This window comes from Rhincodon typus, chromosome 28 (genome assembly GCF_021869965.1).
Source record: "Rhincodon typus isolate 14 chromosome 28, sRhiTyp1.1, whole genome shotgun sequence".
In the NCBI taxonomy this organism is placed as follows: domain Eukaryota; kingdom Metazoa; phylum Chordata; class Chondrichthyes; order Orectolobiformes; family Rhincodontidae; genus Rhincodon; species Rhincodon typus.
In genome coordinates, this window is record NC_063359.1 from 955,526 (window position 1) to 978,909 (window position 23,384).

General features: G+C 43.8%; 1 protein-coding gene across 1 annotated transcript in view; it reads left to right on the plus strand.

Annotated features, from left to right (window-relative positions):
• The window catches only part of fbxw5 (F-box and WD repeat domain containing 5), a 65,332-nt gene that overhangs the window by 21,658 nt on the left and 20,290 nt on the right, over positions 1–23,384 (plus strand). The window contains exons 2-4 of the mRNA XM_048613477.1: positions 3,338–3,554; positions 14,403–14,560; positions 14,705–14,879. Of these exons, the coding sequence (XP_048469434.1) occupies positions 3,362–3,554; positions 14,403–14,560; positions 14,705–14,879 (526 nt within the window). The 5' untranslated portion in view covers positions 3,338–3,361. The remainder of the gene's footprint in view (positions 1–3,337; positions 3,555–14,402; positions 14,561–14,704; positions 14,880–23,384) is intronic.

Sequence of the window (23,384 nt, forward strand, 5' to 3'; positions counted from 1 at the left end):
CATCCAGGACACAGCAGCCCATTTGATTGGCACTACATCCACAAGCAACCACTCCATCTACGACTGACCCTCAGTAGCAGCAGTGTGTACTATCTACAAGATGCACTGCAGAAATTCGCCAAAGATCTTCAGACACACTTTCCAAACCTTTGACCACTTCCATCTAGAAGGACAAGGGCAGCAGATATATGGGAACATCACTATCTGCACGTTCCCCTCCAAGCCATTCACCATCCTGACTTGGAAATATATCGCGCTTCCTTCTGTTGCTGGGTCAAAATCCTGGAATTCCCTAATGGCTTTGTGCATCAACCTACAGCTGGTGGACGGGCTGCAGCAGTTCAAGAATGCAGCTCACCACCACCTTCTCAACGGCAACAAGGGATGGGTAAGAAATGCTGGCCAGCCAGCGACGCCCACATCTCACAAATGAATAGAAAAAAAAACTTGCCTACCACTGGTGTCAGGCTCACTGGGCTGTAGTTCTCTGGCTTGTCTTTGCTACCTTTCTTAAACAATGGAACAACATTAGCCAACTTCCAGTCTCCTGGAACTTCACCAATGGCTAAAGATGAAGCAAAAATCTCTGCAAGGGCCTCTGCAATTTCTTCCCCAGCCTCCCACACCGTCTGAGGATGGACTTGATCGGGCCTTAAGGCTGCAAACACCTCCTTTCTGGTAATGTGTATGCGGTCCAAACCATCCCCACTTATTTCCCTAGCATCCGTGCTTCTCTCCTCAGTAAATACCTTGGTGAAATATTCATTAAAAATCTCCCCATCTCCTGTGGCTCCACACATAGACAGCCATGCTGATCTTTAAGGGGACCTATTCTCTCCCTTGCCACCTTTTACTCTTAATATAGCTATAGAACCTCTTGGGATTATCTTTAACCTTATCTGCCAGATCCACCTCATACCCTCTTTTAGCTGTTCTGATTTCCCTCTTAAGTGTGCTCCTACACTTCTTATAGTCTTCTAGGGATTAACTTGAGCCTGATACATTGGGTTTAAGCTATGTTTTCTTCTTTTTCCTCACCAGAGCCTCAATATCCCTCGTCAGCCAGGAATCCCTAAACCTGCCAGCTTTTCCCTTCACCCTAACGGGGACGCTTTTAAAAGCCTCCCATTTGCCAGTTGTTCCTTTTCCTGCAAATAGCCTGACACCCAGTTTTCCGCTGCTAAGTCTTGCCTAATGGCCCCAGAATTGGCCCTGCTCCAGTTTAGCACCTTAACCTGTGGACCTGTTCTATCTTTTTCAATAACTGTGTTAAAACTAAGAGAGTTAAGGTCACTGGACCCGAAGTGCTCTCCGACTGACACTTCAGTCGCTCGCCCGACCTCTCTTTTTCCTGACAGGAGGTCCAATGTTGCACCCTCCCAAGTAGGGACCTCTACATATTGATTTAGGAAACTTTCTTGCACATATTTGACAAATTCCACCCTGTCCAAGCCTTCCACACTCTGTGTGGCCCAGTCAATACAGGGGAAATTAAAATCAGTATATAACACTGTCAGTGTATAAGACTGTGGTACAGTACTGATGGAGACAGGCCTCATTGTATATCACTGCAGTACGATACTGGTGGGGCAGGTCTCACCGTATAATGCTGAGGCGCGGTGCCGGTGCTGATAGGTCTGTGGCTGTGTAACACTGAGGTACAGTGCTGGTGGGGACAGGCCTGTCAATGTATAACAGTTGGGTACAGTACTGGTGCTGACAGGTCTGTGACTGTAGAACACTGGGGTACAATACTGGTGGAGACAGGTCTCACTGTATAACATTGGGGTACAGTACTGGTGGGGACAGGTCTGTCACTGTAACACTGGTGCACTGTACTTTTGGGGCAAATCTGTCACTGTATAACACTGTGCTCAGATCCTGTCCGTTCTGTGTTAGGGTCTGAAATCACAAGGTTATAGTCCAACAGGTTTATTTGAAAACGCAAGCTTTTGGAACCTCGCTCCTTCTTCAGGTGTTAGTGAGAGAGGTGGAATCAGACACAGAATTTATAAGTAAAAGATCAAAAGGTCACACCACTGATGAGATGCTGTTAAATCTTTAATCAGTTAGAAGGTTTAAATTGATTAGTAGGTATATGTAAATCCCCACATTTCTTTCAAGTCACTATCCTGAGAGAACTAAAGGTTTTATATGTGTAAAGAAGAGGTGACATATTTGGTCAGACAATGCATGTAAGGTGTGAGGCCTTGTTTAGAATCTGCTTGTGTTTTGGTTTGGAGTCAGGCTGGTTTTATTTCTAAAGTAGGAATTTATAAAACACCACATTAACTGACTGTCTGTAAATTGTATGCTTTTTGAACAAAATAGAATGTATCTGCAGATACAAATTGACCCCATAGATTTACGTGTGTGAGAGAGAGGGAGTGAGAGTGTCTGTGTGTGTGTGTGTGGTCGTTCTGACCTGTATTCAGACACCGACCATTTTGTCCTGCTCTCAGGCACTGACAGTATTGTCTTGAGCTCAGACACTGATGCTTCTGTCTGACTGTTTTGTCCTATGTTCAGATAGTTATGATTCAGTCCTGCACTCAGACATTTACCGTTTTGTCCTGCGTTCAGAAACTGATGGTCCTGTCCTACACTCAGATGCTGATGGTCCTGTCCTGCGCCTGGTTACGAGGATCACAAATATTTAATGCGCTTGGTGATCAACTAGTTTCACAGGCGAAGTGTTTTTTGTTAATGTGTGAATGTTCTGTGGTTATATTACAGACTGTAGATCTCCCTCTCTCCCAGATGGTTACATCCTTTATCATTGCTGTTTCTGCAATGTGCAACTGTGGGTTTTTGTATAGATACCATTGTAAATCTCTCCTTTTCATAGACTCAGAAGGTCAACAATCAGTAAAATATTTGGAGGTCTGTGCACCGAAACAAACTAGATGACAGGTGGTGAGATTTGTACAGAATAAAAATCTGGATTGTAAAGTTAACCTAATGTTGATTGTTGATTGTTGTAAAAACCTATCTGGTTCAGTGATGTCCTTTAGGAAAGGAAATCTACCATTCTTATCCAGTCTGGCCTACACGGGGAACAACAGACTCATAGCAATGTGGTTGATTCTTAACTACTTCTGAAATTGCCTAGCAAACCACTCAGTTCAAGGGCAATAAGGGATGGGCAACAAATGCTGACCTTACCGGCAATGCCAATGATCCCATGATGAATGTAAAAACAAAATTCAGAGATCCAGAAATGTTGCTAAGTAACATCACATGGTTTGTTTGGGGTAATGCAATGTAGGAGGCAGTTAATGGTCCCTGAAATAGCACTTTGCTGCTTCATTATTTCTCTGACAATTTTTTTTTTCAGTGCCCATGAGCTCAGAATGATAGGATGGAAGGAGGGGGGCTCCCCCAGCTGCCAGACACTGTTCTCCTTGAGGTCTTCCTGAAGCTGGAACATCAAGACGTCCTTGCAGCTGGCACTACATGCAGACAGTGGTACGGAGTGTCCCGTGATGAATTTCTCTGGAAGGACCTCTTTTATCGTTACTACAATGTGAATCGCTCAGTGCCTCGCCACCCAGGTTTGTCTGTTGGCTTTCTGGATCTGCTGGACAGTTTGCGTTCGTAAGTGTGTCATAAGTTGTTGAACACTTTCCCTCAGAACCAGAGTAGGGACCGATCAGTGTTTCTTGAGACTCCGCCATTCAATATGGCAACAACTGATCTTTGACTTCTGAGGCAGTATATTCTCGTAAAAAGGCCAAACCTGAGCAAAGTCCTCCAGGTATGGTCTCAATAAGGCCTTGCAGAATTGCAGCAGCCTTCCTAACTTCACTCCTTGCACTCAGGGCTAGCATGCTTTTGCTATCCTTGCTGCATGTAGCTTCCTGAAGCGTTCACTGTCCAAACAGCTGAAATGAAAGCTCTAGGAGCATAGATTACAGGAGGAGCTCAGATGGCTGTATGATTTTTCAATGTTTTAATTTCAAATCAATCTGTGAACAAAGTTTAGATGTATCCTCCATTTCTGTGGTGCATGTTTGAGGAGACCCAAATGTCAAATTTAATAGTTTTGTATCTTTGAAAAAATATTCTGCCTTTCCATTCCTCTTGATAAAGTTGTGGATTTTACACCTCCTCCACTTTGGCCTCCATCTCTCACCTTCCTGTCCAATCATTTAACTTGTTTATATGCCTCTGTAGTCTCCAGCTCATTTTCATAGAATCATAGAATCCTTAAGTATGGAAAGAGGCCACTTGGCACATAGAGTCTGCACGGACCCTCTGAACAGTGTCTTTCCCAGACCTGGCCTCCCCATAACCCCGTATTCCTCTAACGCCGCATTTCCCATGGCTAATCCACCCAACCTGCACATCCCTGGACACTACAGGGCAATTCAGCACGGACAATTTAGCACAGCCAATCCACATAACCTGCACAACTTTAGACTGTGGGAGGAAACCAGAGCACCTGGCACTTAACCCACGCAGACACTTGGAGAACATGCAAACTCCACACAGACGTTCACCCAAGGCTGGAATCGAACTGGGTCCCTGGTGCTGTGAGGCAGCAGTGCTAACCACTGAGCCATCATGCTGCCCTCAGTTTTCTGATTGAGATATGTATAACGTTTTTGAGAAGATTTGTAGCTTGGTTTGTGGATGAGCCTGTACCATACCCACAACCAATAAAATTAACGTAATATACAAAATACCATGCAAGGACTGTGAAAAGCGTTACATAGGCCAAAGTGGAAGAAAACTGACAATAAAGATACACGAACACGAACACCAACTGGCCACCAAGAGACACGACCAATTCTCACTCGTCTCATACACACAGACAAAGAAGGACATGAATTTGACTGGGATAACACATCCATAATAGCACAAGCCAAACAGAGACACGCCAAGGAATTCCTGGAGGCCTGGCATTCCAACCAGAACTCCATGAACAAACACATCAAACTGGACCCGATATACAAACCACTGAAAAACAGAACTGGAAGTGATGCCAATCACTACAGCAAACCGAAGCATATAATTAACAAGTGGGACAGAACACCAATGCTTCACCGGAGGCGCACTGACAATGTTACCTAGCGGGGTGACGAAATGTCTGCATTGAAACACACCGGCTCAGTGAGCAAGTCTACAACCTGAGATGTGTGTAGTCGGCAAACTTAGATGCCCTATACTCAGACATGCACTGTTCTGTAAACTGTACATTATTATTAGGAGCTCAGCCATTTAATTGTTTTGAATAAACCTGCTGTCTGTGGTAGTGCCAAAGTAGACAGACAAAGCTCCAAGATTGGTTGGAGGCAAGAATTAGTCAAACAAATGTTTAGTCAAACAAACTAATGCGAGTATTGAAAATAGGAAATGAGGTAGAAAGAGGAAATGTTGAGAAAAGCTGTTGCAGACAACAGGCAATAAATGATCCAAGACAGAGTGAAAGGAGCAGGAAATAAGTATGGTTGCTGCTTTAGGAGATCCACAGCTTACGTGGAAAGACAACGTCAAACCCCACCTCCTCACCCACAGTGACCAGACAAGACTACTGTTTTTCATCACTTTTATTCAAGCATATACAAGACATAGGTTCCCTCAATCATTTACACTGTGTTGCCATTATGCATGTCTGATAGTTATCGTTCATTTGCATCTGCCGATCCCAAATTAGCATGGGTCATGGTTATCCAATCAGCTACAATTGAATTAATTCTTAATCAAAAAAAATACAGTTTCAGTCATGTACATGTAACAAAGGAATGAACAACATTCCTGCATTTGCCAAAAAAATCCACCTGCTTAGCTCTACAAAGAAAAAAATTCTTTGCTGTCAGCTGCATTCTTGTCTCAACCTGATGTTTGAATCGTCATTTCTGCCTCATTATCTTATCCCCCTTGTCATTTCCCTCTTTTGGCCCTTGGTAAGTATATTATAAATAATAGAGGTCCTAGTATTGATCTTTGCAGAACATCACTGGTTACAGATATCCAGTCAGAAAAACATCCCTCCATACTACGCTCTGTCTTCGATGACCAAGCCAACTTTGTATCTAATTTGCCAACGCACCATGGATCCCATGTGACTATACACCTGGAATAGCATACCATGAGGGACGTTGTCAAATGCTTTAGTGAAGTCCACGTGGACAATATCCATTGCCCTATCCTCCTCAGTCATCTTCATTACTTCCTCAAAAAACTCAATCAAGTTTGTGGGTCAAGACCTCCCAAACCGCTCTATAGTTTCCTAGATTATCCCTGTTACCCTTCTTAAATAAAGAAACAATATTCGGTATTCATCAGTCTTTTGGGACCTTACCTGTAGGGTATGCAGGGTAGTTTGATCGTAGAATAGGATAATAGGTCATTACAACATCGTGGGCCAAAGGGCCTGTACTGTTCTATGTTCTATGTTCTCACGTGGCTAAAGAGAATACAAAGATCTCAGTCAAGGCCCAGGAGTCTCATCCCTTGCCTCCTTCAGTATCCTGGGATAGATCTCATCAGGTACTAGGGATTTATCTACCTTAATGTTTTCAAAGACACCAAACATCCTTCGCAATATGGACATGCCTCATAACATCAACATATCCCTCTATATATCATAAACACATTCATGTCCCTTTCCTTGGTGAATACCGATGCAAAGTACTCATTAAGGACCTCACCCACTTCCTCCAGCTCCACGCATAAATTCCCTCCTTTATCCTTGTGTGGACCTACCCTTTCCCTCGCTACCCTCTTGCTCCTAATATATATATAAGTTGCCTTGGGATTTTCCTTAAGCCTACTTGCCCAATGACATTTCATGGCTGCTTCTGGCCCTCCTAATTTCTTATTTAAGTTCATTTCTGCTTTGTTTATTCTCTTCAAGGCCCTTGTTTGATTTCACTTTCCTAAACCTTACATATGCTTCCTTTTTCTTTTTGACTAACCTTTCAAATCTCTTGTCATCCAAGATTCCCGAATCTTGCCATCCTTAACTTTCATCCTCACAGGAACGTGCCAGTCCTAAACTCTGATCAACTGGCCTATAAAAGACTCCCACATGTCAGATGTGGATTTACCCTCAAACAGCTGTCCCCAATCTAATTTCTCCCATTCCTGCCTAATACTGATGTAATTAGCCTTCCCCTAATTTAGCTCTTTCATGCGAGGACCAGTCTTTTCATTGTCCATAACATGTTAAAACTTACAGCGCTATGATCAGTGTTCCCAAAATATTCCCCCACTGAAACTTTGACCACTTGGTCAGGCTCATGCTTCAAAATAAGGTCTAGTACAGCCCCTGGACTGTCTACATATTATCTCAAGAAACCATCCTTGATGCACCTAACAAATTCTGCCCATCTATGCCCCTGGCACTAAGGGAGTCCGAGTTAATACTGGGGAAGTTAGAATCACCTACTAGAACAAGTCCTGTTGCTTTTACATCTCTCCATGATTTTCCCACTGGGTATTAGGAGGCTTGTAGTATTACCCCATCATAGTGAGTGCACCTTTCTTATTCCTGAGTTCTACCCATATTGCCTCACTGGATGAGCCCTGCAAGATGTCTCTCTTAGTACAGCTGTGACATTCTCTTTAATCAGTAATGGAACTTCCCCACCCCTTTTACATCCTTCCAAATCACCAGATACATCTAAGCTCCGGAACATTGAGGTGCCAGTCCTGTCCTTCTCTCAACCACGTTTCTGCAATGGCTATTGCATCGTAGTCCCATGTACTAATCCAGGCTCTAAACTCATCTGCCTTGCTTGTTATACATCTTGCACTAAATTACATACACTTCAGACTGCTACACCTGCCATGTTCGTTAACTTGGCCCTGCCTGTTCTTGCTATTAGGCTTACTTGACATAACATCGACTTATCTCCTCAATCACTCCACATGCTGATCTACTGCTCTGTTTGCCAATCCCCTGCCACAGTAGTTTAAACCTTCCCAAGTGGCACCAGCAGACCTCCCTGCAATGATATTGGTGCCCCTCCGGTTTAGGTGCAAACCTTCCTTCTACTACAGGTCCCACCTGCCGCTGAAGAGATCTCAATGATTCAGATATCTGAAGCCCTCCCTCCTACTCCAGGTCTTTAGCCACGCATTCAACTGTGTTACCTTATGTACTGTAACCCTTGGCCACCCAGGAGGTGTAATTATTTAATTTTTAAATATTCCATGAGTTTGGGGCAGAGTTAGCACTTCTGAACAACCCACTAGTATTGCCAATCAGGCTTCTCCTTCCTGTATATTTAGACTTCTGGCCGACCCTAATTTCCAGAGCAATTCTGAGCTTAGAATCTGTAATAATTTTTACAATTTGTTGTCTTACCCATTGTATAGCAGTTTGTGATTGTGACATATTACTTAGGGGCGGCACGGTGGCTCAGTGGTTAGCACTGCTGCCTCACAGCGCCGGGGACCCGGGTTCGATTCCACCCTCAAGCGACTGTCTGTGTGGAGTTTGCCCATTCTCCCTGTGTCTGTTTGGGTTTCCTCCCACAATCTAAAGATGTGCAGGCTAGGTGGATTGGCCATGCTAAATTGCCTGTAGTGTTCAGGGATGTATAGATTAGGTGGGTTATAGGGGCATGGGTCCGGGTGGGATGCTCTGAGGGTCAGTGTGGACTTGTTGGGCTGAAGGGCTTGTTTCCACACTGTAGGGATTCAATGATATTATGGACAAAAAGGGAATGTTCCTGAAACATTCTAAGTCACTTTGAAAGTGGCCATGGTATGATGATACAGTAGTGGTTTGAATTTTCCTACCCTAGCTATCCCATCTGATAGTTGACTCATTATTTTTGGACATTGTGTAGGGTTTTAGTATCCACAGGCACGAAAGGTTATAACATCGTATATCCTGATAGTCTTGTCAATCTATTACATATTTGCACAAATCTTGACAATACTGGCCATCCAGACCAGACTCCCACACAAAGTGGAGGCAGGTCCTTCCAGACAGCAGTCGAGTTAATCTATGGTCCCACAATTTGTCGCGAAAGAATAGAGATGAGCTCATCGTGGTGTTGGCCTCCCACACAGTAACATATATACCCAAGCCAGTAGCTCTATTGTATAGTTTGCTCAGGTCCAGATTACCACCCAAATTCTCTAAGGATGTAATATTTAGGTCCTTGGGAGTTTGTAAATTAGGTTCTGCAATACTTTTGTACCTCCAAGAGATTTGCTTTGATTCTTGTATCATCCCATCCATGTGGAAGGACTCATGCTTCTACATCTGACTTGAATTCTTTTGTCTATTAAGGGTTAAATTTGTAGATTGTGTAATCTGCATAGTTGCTGTCTGAGTCTATCATTTGGAGATTGCCCTGTTAGATATCTAAGTGTTCGGTTTCTTGATCCGTTACTGTTTCTAATTCTGCCTGATGGTTACTCTAAGGGGCCTCCCAAGCCATTTCTGGTGTGTCTGCAAACATCTAGACTACAAACCTATAAAAGCAGCAACATTGGCTCCTGTCATCCAGGATGACTGTTTTGTGATCCTTCATGTATCTGTAACTGGGTGTAATGTTTCCATTTACACTTTCCTTACATATCTATAAATGCATGCATATCAGCAATCATCATCACCTCATGTGGTTCCTGCCATCTGGGGCAAAGCCTGTTTTGGTCTGGATTAACCTTTGCCGTTACCCTGGCTCCTACCTGGGGAATTCACAGCTGTTCGTTTCATTTATCCATTTTCATATCTTTAAGTATTGGCTATTTCTGACCTCATCCTTCATTTGTTTCTACACGCTTCTAATACTCTGAGTTTAAACAACAGGTTTAATATCATTTTCTTGCTTTTATACTCTATCCTCCTATTTATACAGCTCAAGTTCTCGTATACTTTATGAAACCACTCTCTCAACCTGACCTGCCACATTTATGACTATACACATGAACACCCAGATCCCTCTGTTCCTGCACCCCGTTTAGAATTGTATCAATTGTTTCCTATTGTCTCTCTGCATTCTTCTAACCAAAATGAATGATTTCACACTTGTCTGCATTAAATTTCATCTGCCACATGTCCACCCACCCAGCTGTGTCCTTTTGAAGTCTATCCATCTCATAGTTCACAATGCTTGCATTCTTTTGTTATCTGCATATTTTCAAATTGCATGTGTATATATATGTAAGGAAGAGTCCTAATAGGCCATAAGGTTGGCCTGAACACCAACCATTGGGGGAACCAGACTAGTAATCCAGAATCCCAGGCTAATATTCTGGGGATCCAGGTTTGAATTCCAGCATGACAGATGGTAAAATTTGAATTCAATAAAAATCTGGAGTAAAAGCTCATCTGAAGGTGACCATTGAAGATAGTTACATTCTTTGTTTTGGAAGAAATGTAACTACCTTTGATTAAAAGCCCAGTCTGGTTTACTAATGTCCTTTAGGGAAGGAAACTGCCAACTTTACCTGGCCTAGCCTACATGTGACTCCAACCCACCTCAATGTGGTTGGCTCCTATCAGGGGCAGTTAGAGATGGTCAGTAAATGCTGGGCTAGCCAACGATACCCACATCTCATGAACAAATAAATAAAACTCGGCTATAAACCTTCCCCAATCAAGACAGCAACTGCTTGCCACTCTAAAATTTCCTGTCACTCAGCCAATTTCTTATCTGTGTTGCTACTGTCCCTTTTATTTCATGACGCTCAGGACAGAATTGTTATGGTGCAGTAGGAGGTCATTCAGCCCATCATGCCTGTACTAGCTGTATTAGTCATTGCCAATAGATTAGCAAAGGAGTTACAAAGTAGACTAAAGTACCTTGTCAGCAAGTCACCCCACTCAATCCACTCAGCCCAAGAGTTCCTCAATTCCATCAAGGATGTAAGAATAGACAACGACGAAACCATGGTATCATTTGACGTTACTGCTCTATTCACATTGATAGATATAGCACAAGTAAGAGAAACAACGACAACAGTACTAAAACAAGAACAAGACCCGAGTGACACCATCTCCACAGACAACATGCTGGAGCTACTGGACCTATGCCAAATCACCCACTTCACCTTTAATGGCCAAATATACGAACAGATCAACGGGATACCTATGGGATCACCCATCTCCAGACTAATAGCTGAAGCGGTGATGCAGAGACTTGAAAATATAGCCCTTCTGTTAATCCAACCACAATTATGGATACGATACGTGGACGACACCTTCGTCGTTATTAAAAGGACCAAACTAGAGAAGACATACTAACTAGTAAACAACGCCCTCACTGGGATCAGATTCACCAGGGAAGAAGAAAAGAACAAACAGCTCCCATTCCTGATGCCATGGTGGAATGCAGGACCAATGGGAAATTCCTAACAAAGGTACACAGGAAAGCCACACACACTGACCAAGTACTGAACTTCAAGAGTAACCACCCTAACACACAAACGAAGTTGCGTGAGAACATTTAAATGGGCAGCAGCATGCTGCAGAAGCACAGAACTACGCCAAAAAGAGGAGTACCGCTTCCAGGTATTCAAAGATAATGGATACCCAAAAAACTGGGTCAGAAGATGCCTATTACATGAACAACACCAGGAAGATACTGCACACCCCGAAACACATCATGCTACCTTACATCAGGAACACATCTGAACTAACCACAAGACTCCCACGACCACTGGACATCAGAGTGCACACAAACCCACATCAACCCTATGCCAACTGTTAACCCAAACCAAACACCCGCTACCCACTATGGATAGGACCAATGTCATATACAAGATTCCCTGCAAGGACTGCGACAAACATTACATTACATTGGACAGACAGGAGGGAAATTAGCCACAAGAGTACACTAACATTATTAGACTAGACGGGATTGAGGTTCATAAGGAGGAGGTGTTAGCAATTCTGGAAGGTGTGAAAAGAGATAAGTCCCCTGGGCTGGATGGGATTTATCCTAGGATTCTCTGGGAAGCTAGAGAGGAGATTGCAGAGCCTTTGGCTTTGATCTTTATGTCGCCATTGTCTTCAGGAATAGTGCCAGAAGACTGGAGACTAGCAAATGTTGTCCCCGTGTTCAAGAAGGGGAGGAGAGACAACCCTGGTAATTATAGACCAGTGAGCCTTACTTCGGTTGTGGGTAAAGTGTTGGAAAGGATTATAAGAGATAGGATTTGTAATCATCCAGAAAGGAATAATTTGATTAGGGATAGTCAACACGGTTTTGTGAAGGGTAGGTCATGCCTCACAAACCTTATTGAGTTCTTTGAGAAGGTGACCAAACAGGTGGATGAGGGTAAAGCGCTTGATGTGGTGTATATGGATTTCAGTAAAGCGTTTGATAAGGTTCCCCATGGTAGGCTATTGAAGAAAATAGGGAGGCATGGGATTGAGGGTGATTTAGCGGTTTGGATCAGAAATTGGCTCGCTGTAAGAAGACAGAGGGTGGTGGTTGATGGGAAATGTTCATCCTGGAGTTCAGTTACTAGTGGTGTACCTCAAGGATCTGTTTTGGGGCCACTGCTGTTTGTCATTTTTATAAATGACCTGGATGAGGGCGTAGAAGGATGGGTTAGTAAATTTGCGGATGACACCAAAGTCGGTGGAGTTGTGGATAGTGCGGAAGGATGTTGCAGGTTACAGAGGGACATAGATAAGCTGCAGAGCTGGGCTGAGAGGTGGCAAATGGAGTTTAATGCGGAAAAGTGTGAGGTGATTCACTTTGGAAGGAGTAACAGGAATGCAGAGTACTGGGCTAATGGTAAGATTCTTGGTAGTGTGGATGAGCAGAGAGATCTCGGTGTCCATGTACATAGATCCCTGAAAGTTGCCACCCAGGTTGATAGGGTTGTTAAGAAGGCATATGGTGTGTTAGGTTTTATTGGTAGAGGGATTGAGTTTCGGAGCCATGAGGTCATGTTGCAGCTGTACAAAACTCTGGTGCGGCCGCACTTGGAGTGTTGCGTACAGTTCTGGTCACCGTATTATAGGAAGGATGTGGAAGCATTGGAAAGGGTGCAGAGGAGATTTACCAGGATGTTGCCTGGTATGGAGGGAAGGTCTTATGAGGAAAGGCTGAGGGACTTGAGGCTGTTTTCATTAGAGAGAAGAAGGTTAAGAGGTGACTTGATAGAGACATACAAGATGATCAGAGGATTAGATAGGGTGGACAGTGGGAGCCTTTTTCCTCGGATGGTGATGGCTAGCACGAGGGGACATAGCTTTAAATTGAGGGGTGATAGATATAGGACAGATGTCAGAGGTGGGTTCTTTACTCAGAGAGTAGTAAGGGCGTGGAATGCCCTGCCTGCAAAAGTAGTAGACTCGCCAACTTTAAGGGCATTTAAATGGTCATTGGATAAACATATGGATGATAATGGAATAGTTTCGGTTAGATGGGCTTCAGATTGGTTTCACAGGTCGGCGCAACATTGAGGGCTGAAGGGCCTGTGCTGCGCTGTTATGTTCTATGTTCTATGTAACATCAACTGGCAACAAAAAGACACAACCAGTACTCGCTCATCTCCATCCACATGGATAAGGAAAACCACCAATTCATTTGGGACAACACCAGGATCCTGGGACAGGCGAAGCAGAGACAAGCATGGGAATTCCTAGAAGTTGGATTCTCCACTAAGAAAGCCATCAATAAACATATAGAGCTGGACCCCATATACACTGCATTGCGAAGGAAAACCGGAAATGAGGTAATCCAGCTCAACAGACACCAAAGTTTAAATAACAGGTGGGAAAACACAACAGCGCTTCATCGGAGGCTGCACTGATGATGTTACCCAGCAGGGTAATGAGACGTCTGCGGAACAACAAACCGGCTCAGCGAGCCAACCAACACCATATGCACAACCTGAGTTACAAATCTACTCTAAAACCTTAAATCTCTGTGATTTTGTTCATATCATTTCTGTCCAAATAACCATCCAATGCCCTCTTGAATGCCTCAGTTGAACCTGCCCTCACCACATTTCCAGGCAGCGTATTCCCTCAACTTGCTGAGTGAAGAAGTCTGTTCTCACATCACCCTTGCTTCTTTTGACATCACTTTCTATCAATGCCCTCTCAATCTTGTTCTTCTGTGAGTAAAATGATTTTTTGGAATTCCATACACACCACATCAACGACATTGTACTCATCAACTCTCGTGCTAATGCTGGGATATTTATTCTAGCTCTGATTATGAGCATAGCTAGGAAAAGCATAGCAAAACGCTGCACTGCCTAACATTGTGACTCGAGTTCACATTTCACAAGGAAATGCCACCTGCACCATGTTCCACAGATCCATTTCTCTCATCATCATCCCTGCAGACAGCTGCTTAGATTTGGTACTTGTATTGCAGACACGGCACAGGAAGGAAAATCACAATAATTGTTTTACTGAAAGAGATATCTGAAAACTCTGTAAGCCAATGCTAATATCTCATTTCTTGTAGCTGCAGTTTCATGGTTGGGTGAATTTCAGAGACTGTACGACACAATTCCATGTGTGGAAGTGGAGACCTTGAAGGAACATCGTGACCAAGTCTTACATGTTAGCTTCTCTCATAATGGCTACTTATTTGGATCCTGTTCCAAGGACTGTTTTGTCAAGGTAAGATCTCTCTGTGTGAATTTACAACCTGTCTCACTGTGTGTCTTTACCACCCCTCTCATTCTCTGAATTTAAGACCTCTTGTTCTGTGAGTTTATGATTTCTGTGTCTTTGCAACATCCCTCACTGTGTGAACTCTTTCAGGTGTGGAGCAATGATTTGGAGATTTCCGTGTTGCACAGCGCTAACATGCGCCCCTACAATTGGAGCTATACCCAGTTCTCCCAGTTCAATGCTGAGGATACCCTCCTCCTCGTCTCTGGCGTCTACATTGGGCCTCACAGCTCATCGTCTGGTGAAATTGCAGTCTTCAGTCTAGGTACCTCTCTGCCAGCATAACGTTAATGAGTTGGTTCAGAAATACCAGAACAAACTGAGCCTTGGGAAACAGGTTCTGGCCAAAATGGGAATAGGAGGAGGCCAATTCCTTCCTAAAACCTATTGCCCATTCAATAACATGATGGGTGATCAGGACACAAACCCCATTGGCCAATCTTTGATCCATAGTCCTTCAAATACAACAACATTTGTTGATCTCGGTCTTGAAAGCTGCAGTTCACCTTTCCCATTCACTGTCTTTTTGCAGGAGAGAATTCCAGAATTCCACTCAGTGTCGGAAAGGCTTTCTGGATTTCATTCCTGCATGGATCACCTTGAACTGAGGGTTATGCCCCATGTTCTGGACTCCCTCACATGAGATCAGAGGGAAGAAAGAGAATCTATCAAATACACAGCTCAATAAGATTACCCTTAATCTTCTGTATTCAGGAGAATACAAGTGATGTTAATGCAATCATTGCTCCTATTAATCCATTCAGACTTGGTCTCTAGTGAAGACAAGGGAATGATGCAATATCAATAGTGCATGAGATCATAGCAAGATGAAGGCAGATAGATGTATTTCACATTGAATATATAGTGCCAGACCTCCTTTTGGTGGAGGCAGATCTGTCCCTGTGGTACACTGAGGTACAGTACTGGTGGGAACAGATCTGTTACTGTGTAACACTGAGATACAGTACTGGAAGGGACATGTCTGTCACAGTGTAACACGAGTACAGTACTGGTGGAGGCAAGTCTGTAATTGTATAATGCTGGAGTACAGTACTAGTGGAGTCAGGTCTGTCATTGCATAACACCGGGAAAGACACTGTTGGGGTCAAGTCTGTCCCTGTATAAACTGGAGTGCAGTACTAGTGGGGACAGGTCTGTCCCTGTATAACACTGGGTACGATACTGATGGGGACTGGTCTGTCATTTGTTTAAGACTGGATGTGGTCCACCTGAACCAAGCTGAGAATAGGATCCTAATGGAAAGGCTAAATAGGGTAGTCAGAGGTACTTTAAACCAGTTAAAGGTGGGTATGGAACAGGAGAAGTTATTAAAGTTTCCAGAACAAGTAATAGAACAGAGAATATGGAAAGGATCAGAAATCTAACAACGGCACAGCAGACAAGAGGACAACTGTGAGAAGGGGGACAGTCAATGCAGGACTGAGGGTGCTGTACTTAAATACATGCAGTGTTCAAAACAAGATAATTGAGCTTGTAGTGCAGATTGAAATTGGCGGGTACAAGGTTGTGGGTATCACAGAGCCGTGGCTGCGAGGAGATCAGGGATGGGAACTAAACATCTAGAGGTAAGATTCTATTGAAAGGACAGGCTGTTAGGCAGAGGGGTGGGATTGCATTATTCATAACAAATTAAACTAAATCAATAGCAAGAATCAATATAGGGTTGGAAAGCGTAGAATCTGTGTGGGGAGAGTTGAGAGATTGTAAAGGAGAAAACCCTAGCAGTAGAAAAGACATGTAAGAAAGGCACTATTAAAATAACATGGGCAACTTCGGTATGGAGGTGGACTAGGAAAATCAGATTGGTAGCAGATGCCAAGAAAAGTAATTTGTGGGATGTATACAATATTTTTTTTTTTTTTTTGGAGAAGCTTGTGGTAGAGCCCACTAGGAAACAGATAAGACATAGCAGGAACTGCAGATGCTGGAGAATCCGAGACAACAAGGTGCAGAGCTGGATGAACACAGCAGGCCAAGCAGCATCATAGGAGCAGGAAGGTTGACGTTTCGAGCCTAGACCCTTCATCAGAAACCCGAAATGTCAGCCTTTCTGCTCCTATGATGCTGCTTGGCCTGCTGTGTTCATCCAGCTCTGCACCTTGTTGTCTAGGAAACAGATAATTCTGGATTTAGTGATGTGACCACAATATAATAGAATTCACCCTGCAGTTTGAAAGGGAGATTCTGGAGATGTAATGGGATTACAATTGAATAAAGGTAACTACAAAGATGTGAGGGAGGAGTTGGCCAGAGCTAATTGGAGGGCGAGCCTAGTAGGGAAGATGGAGGGGCAGCAATGGCAGGAGTTTCTGGGTGTAATTCAAGAGGCATAGCAGAAAAGAGTGCAGAAACATACTCAGGGGAGGATGGGGCAACCATGCTGACAAGGGAAGTCAGGGACAGCAGAAAAGCAAAAGAAAAAGTATATAATGCGCTGAAGATAAGTGGAACCTTTTAAAGACCAACAGAGGATGACTGAAAAAGCGCAATAAAATAAAGAAGGTGAAATAAGAGAGTAAGCTAGCTGGTAACATAAAAGAAGATTGTAAAAGTTATTTTAGATATATAATAGTTAAGAGAGAGGCAAGAGTGGACATTTGATCGCTGGAAAGTGGGGCTCGATAAGTAGTAATGGGGAGCAAAGTAATGGCAGAGGAACTGAATAGGTATTTTGCATCAGTCTTCATGATGCAAGACATCAGCTGTATACCAGAACTTTGAGAGTCAGGGGACAGAAGTGGCCATCACTAAGCTAAAAGTGCTGGGGAAGTTGAAAAGTCTGAAGGTGGATAAATCATCTGGACTGGATGGACCACATCCCAGAGTTCTGAAGGAGATAGCTCAGGAGATTGCAGAGGAATCACTGGAGTCAGGGAGATTGCCAGAGGGTTGGAAAATGGCTAATGTAACATCCCTGTTTCAGAAGGGAGGGAGGCAGAACACAAAAAATTATAGCTCGGTTAGCCTTACCTTGCTCATAGTTAAAATTTTAGAGTTCATTATTAAGAATGAGATTGCAGAGTTCTTGGAAGTGCATGTTAAAACAGGGCTGAGTCAGCAGAGTACTATCAAGAGGATGTCATGCCGACAAATCTGTCAGAATTCTTTGAGGAGCTTACAAGCAAGTTAGACAAAGGAGAGTCACTGAATGTGATCTATTTGGATTCGAGAAGGCCTTGAACATAGTGATGCACAGGAGGCTGGGAACAAAGGGTCTTTTTCAGAATGGTAGTGGATGACGGGTGAAGTTCTGCAGGAGTTAGTGTTGGAACCACAAATATTCACGTTATACATTAATGATCTGGACAAAGAAACTGAAGAGTGTTTGGTAGAGGTTTACAGGAATGATCCTGGGGACGAGGGTCTTGTCATCTGAGGAACGGTTGAGGATTCTGGGTCTGTACTCAAGGGGATGAGGGGTGATCTGATTGAAACTTAGAGAATAATGAGAGGTTTGGATAGAATGGACATGGAGATGTTTCCTCTAGTAGGAGAGACTAGGACACGAGCACAACCTCAGACTGAAAGGATGACCTTTTAGAACTGAGATGAGAAGAATGTTTAGAGCGATAGGGTGATGTATCTGTGGGACCCATTGCTGCAGAAAGCTGTGGAGGCCAAGTCATTGATTGACTTTGAGACAGAGATAGATAGGTTCTTGATTAGTAAGGGGATTGAAGGTTATGGGGAGAATGCAGAAGGATGGGGTTGAGAAACCTGTGAGCCATGATCAAATGGCAGAGCAAACGCGATGGGCAGAATGGCCTAATTCTGTTCCCGTACCTAACGGTTGTATGGTGTAGACAGGTCTGTCAGTGTATAACATTGGGGGTCAGTACCGAAGAGGACAGGTCTGTCACTGCATAACATTGGGGTACAGTACGAGTGGGGATAAGTCTGTCACTGTAAAATGCTGGGGTACAGTAATAATAGGTCAGGTCTGTCACTGTATAACACTGGCTTTAAGTATTGGTGGGGACTGAAATAATGTCGTATTGAGTTTGATTTTATTGTGCTACGGATACATTAAATCATGGGGTCAGGCAGGAGATTGGTATTTACGCTACCAATAGATCCATATTGAATGGCAAAACAGGCTAAAGACGTTCATGTGGTGTTTTCTTGCACCTACTTCTTTTTAATCTGCAGTTTGTGCAGTGTTTGCATTTTTCTGTTGAATCCCCATAGTGTGAAAATGGCCATTCAGCCCATCGAGTCCACACCAACCCTCCGAACAGCATCCCACCCAGACCCATTCCCCTCCCTATCCCTGTAACACTGCATTTCCTATGGCTAACGCACCTAACCTATGCATCCCTCAACACTTTGAGTAATTTAGCATGGCAAATCTACCTAACTTCCACATCTTTGGACTGTGGGAGAAAACTGGAGCACCCAACAAAAACCCACGAAGACACGGGGAGAATGTGCAAACTCCACGCAGTCAGTTGCCTGAGGCTGGAGTCATAGAGTCCTACAGCACGGAGACTGTACAAACGGGTCTACGCTGACCAAAATGTCCATTCACGCTAACCCCAAATCCATGCACTTGGCCATATCCTTCTAAACCTTTCCTATCCATGAATTCGTCCAAATGCCTTTTAGATGTTGTTAATGTACCTGCCTCAAACACTTCCGCTGGCAGCTCATTCCATGTGTACCACCCTCTGTGTAAAAAAAAAAAGCTACCCCTCAGGTTCCCATGTATTCTTTCCCCTTTTACCTTAAACTGATGCCCTCTAGTCCTCGATTTCCCCAACCCTGGGAAAAAGACCGAGTGCATTCACCCTATCTATGCCTCTCATGATCTCACACTTCGATTAGATCCCCCCCTCAGTCTCCTGTGCTGTATAGAAAAAAGCCCTAGCTTGTCCAACCTCTCCCTATAACTCAGTCCCTTGAGTCCTTGCAACATTCTTGTAAATTTCCTCTGCACTCTTTCCAGTTTAACAACATCCTTCCTATAGCAAGGTGACCAAAACTGAATGCCATATTCCAGGTGCGGCCTCACCAACTTCCTGTACAACTGCAACATAACTTCCCAACTTCTGTACTCAGAATTCAGAGCAGAAATGACAGGATACATCAGTTGAATACGTGGCTGCAAAGATGGTGTCGGGGGAGGGTTTCAGATTCCTGGGGCATTGGGACCGGTTCTGGGGGAGGTGGGACCAGTACAAATTGGATGGGTTACACCTGGGCAGGGCTGGGACTGATGTCCTAGGGGGAGTGTTTGCTGGAGCGGTTGGAGAGGGTTTAAACTCATATGCCAGGGGGATGGGAACCTATAAAAGAACCAGAGAAGAAGGGAGCAAGGACAAAGACAAAAGCTAGCAAAGGGAATAAGAAAAGTGATAGGCTGAAAAACCAAGGACAAGATTCAAAAAGGCCTATTGAGAAAAATAAGAAGGAGCAAACGCAGTTAAAAAGACAAGCTTAAAGGCTTTGTGCCTTCATGCGCGGAGCATCTGCAATAAAGTAGATAAATTAATCGCACAGATAGATGTAAATGAGTATGATATAATTGGGATTATGGAGACATTGCTACAGGGTGACCAGGGATGGGAACTGAATGTCCCAGAGTATTCCGTATTTATGAAGGACAAGCAAAAAGGAAAAGGTGGTGGAGTGGCATTGCTGGTTCAAGAGGAAATTAACACAATAGTGAGAAAGGATATTAGCTCTGACAATGTGAAGTCTGTATGGGTACAGTTGAGAAGTACCAAGGGGCTTAGTAGGTATCAAATATAGACCCCCAAACTGCACTGGTGATGTTGGGAATGGCATTAAACAGGAAATTAGAGATGCATATGATAAGGGAATATCGGTGATCATGGGTGATTTTAATCTGCACATAGATTGGGCAAATCAAATTAGCCACAAAACTGTAGAGGAGAAATTCCTGGAGTGTATTCGGGATGGTTTTCTTGACCAATATGTGGAGGTACCAACTCGAGAACAGGCTAACTTAGACTGGGTGCTATGTAATGAGAAGGGAATCATTGCCAATCTAGCTGTGCAAGACCCCTTGGGGAACAGTAACCACAATATGATAGAATTTTTTATCAAGGTGGAGAGTGAGGTGTTGATTCGGAGACTAGGGTGCTGAACCTTAATAAAGGACACTATGAGGATATAAGGCATGAGTTGGCTTTGGTAGATTGGGAACAGTGACTTAAAGGGATGACAAACATTCAAGGAATTCATGGGGGAATTGGGACAACTGTTTATTCCTGTCTGTTGCAAAAGCAAAATGGGTAAGAGGGCCAATCCATGGTTTACAAAGGAAATAAGAGATAGTATTCAATCCAAGGAAGAAATGTACAGATTAGCAAGAAAAATAATAAATCTGAGGATTGGGAGCAGTTTAGAATTCAGCAAAGAAGGAACCAGGGATTGATTAAGACAGGGAAAATACAATATGAAAGTAAGCTTGCAGGGAACATAAAGACTGATGCTAAGAGTTTCTATAGGTACATGAAGAGAAGGAGATTGGTAAAGACAAATGTAGGTCCCCTACAGACAGAAACAAGGAATTATAATAGGGGACAAAGAAATGGCTGAGGACCTGAATACATACTTTGGTTCTGTCTTCACAAAAGAGGACACAAATCAGCTACCAGAATTGTTGCAAGATACAAGATTTAGCGAGAGGGAAGAACTGAGGGAGATCAATATTAGTAGAGAAATGGGGCTCGGAAAATTGTTGGGATTGAAGGCCGATAAATCCCTAGGGCCTGATAATCTACATCCCAGAGTACTTAAGGAAGTAGCTCTAGAAATAGTGGATGCATTGATGGTCATCTTCCAGGATTCTATAGACTCTGGAACAGTCCCTGCAGATTGGAGGGTGACTGATGTTACTCTAATATTCAAAAAGGGAAGTAGAGAGAAAACAGAGAATATAGACCGGTGCACCTAACATCGGTAGTAGAAAAAATTCTCAAATCCATTGTCAAGGATTTTATAGCAGAGCATTTAGAAAGTAGTGGCAGGATCAGAGTCAGCATGGATTTATGAAGGGGAAATCATGCTTGACAAATCTGTTGGAATTCTATGAAGATGTAACTAGTAGAGTTGACAAGGGGGAGCCAGTCGATGTTGTATATTTGGATTTTCACAAAGCGTTTGAAAAGTCCCACATAAGAGATTAATGCACAAGATTAAAGCGCATGGGACTGGGGCAAGTGTGTTGAGATGGATAGGAAACTGGTTGACAGAGGAAACAACGAGTAGGAATTAATGGATCCTTTTCAAATTAGCAGGCAATAACTAATGGGGTGCCACAGGGATCGGTGCTGGAACCCAGCTATTCATATTAATGATTTCAATGAGGGAACAAAATGTAACATCTCCAAGTTTGCAGATAATACCAAGTTGGGTGGACGGGTGAGCTGTGATGAGGATGCAGAGATCCTTCAGCATGATCTAGACAGGTTGGGTGAATGGGCAGATCAATGGCAGATGCAGTATAATTTGGATAAATGTGAGGTTGTTCACTTTGGAAGCAAAAACAAGAAGGCAGATTACTACCTGAATGGCTGTAAATTGGGAGAGGGGAGTGTGCAGTGGGACCTGGGTGTCCTTGTGCACCAGTTGCTGAAGGTAAGCATGCAGGTGCAGCAGGCGATAAAGAAGGCAAATGGCATGTTGGCCTTCATTGCGAGAGGTTTCGAGTACAGGAGCAGGAATGTGTTGTTACGGTTGTACAGAGCCTTGGTGAGACCACATCTGGAATATCGTGCACAGTTTTGGTGTCCTTTCCTGAGAAAGGATGCTCTTGCTGTCGAGGGACTGCAGCGAAGGTTTACAAGGCTGATTCCGGGGATGGTGGGTCTGACGTGTGAGCAGGGATTAACTAGGTTGGGATTGTTTTCACTAGAGTTCAGATGAACGAGGGGGGATCTCATAGAGACTTATAAAAATTCTAACAGGACTGGACAGGGTAGATGCAGGGAGGATGTTCCTGATGGTGGGTATGTCCAGAACTGGGGTCACAGTATGAGGATTCAGGGTAGACCATTTAGGACGGAGATGGGGAGACATTTCTTCACCCAAAGAGTGGTGAGCCAGTGGAATTCATTACCACAGGAAGTAGTTGATGCCAAAACATTGAATGTATCCAAGATGCAACTAGATATAGCACTTGGGGCAAATGGGATCAATGGCTTTGGGGAGAAAGCAGGATTAGGCTATTGAGTTGGACAATCAGCCATGATTGTGAAGAATAGTGGAGCAGGCTCAAAGGGCCAAATGGCGGCCGCCTGCTCCTATCTTCTATGTACTGAGTGCCCTGACTGATGAAGGCCGGTGTGCCAAAAGCCCTGTCTCCCTGTCACTCCACTTACAGAGAACCGTGCACCTGAACTCCAAGGTCCCGCTGTTCCACTACACTCCTTAAGGCCCTACCAAACACCAAGAAACTCCTACCTTGATTGGATTTTCCAAAATGCAACGCCTCACACTTACCCATATTAAAATCTGTTTGCCATTTCTGAACCCACTTCCCCAACTGATCAAGATCCTGCTGCAACTTCTGATAACCTTCCTCTCTGTCCACGATACCACCTATTTTAGTGTCATCCGCAAACTTACTAATCATGCCTTGTACATTCTCATCCAAATCATCGATATAGATAACAAACAGCAACAGGCCCAGCACCGACCCCTGAGGCACACCACTAGTCACAGGCCTCCAGTCCAACAAGCATCCTTCCACCGTTACCCTCTGCTTCCTACCATCATGCCA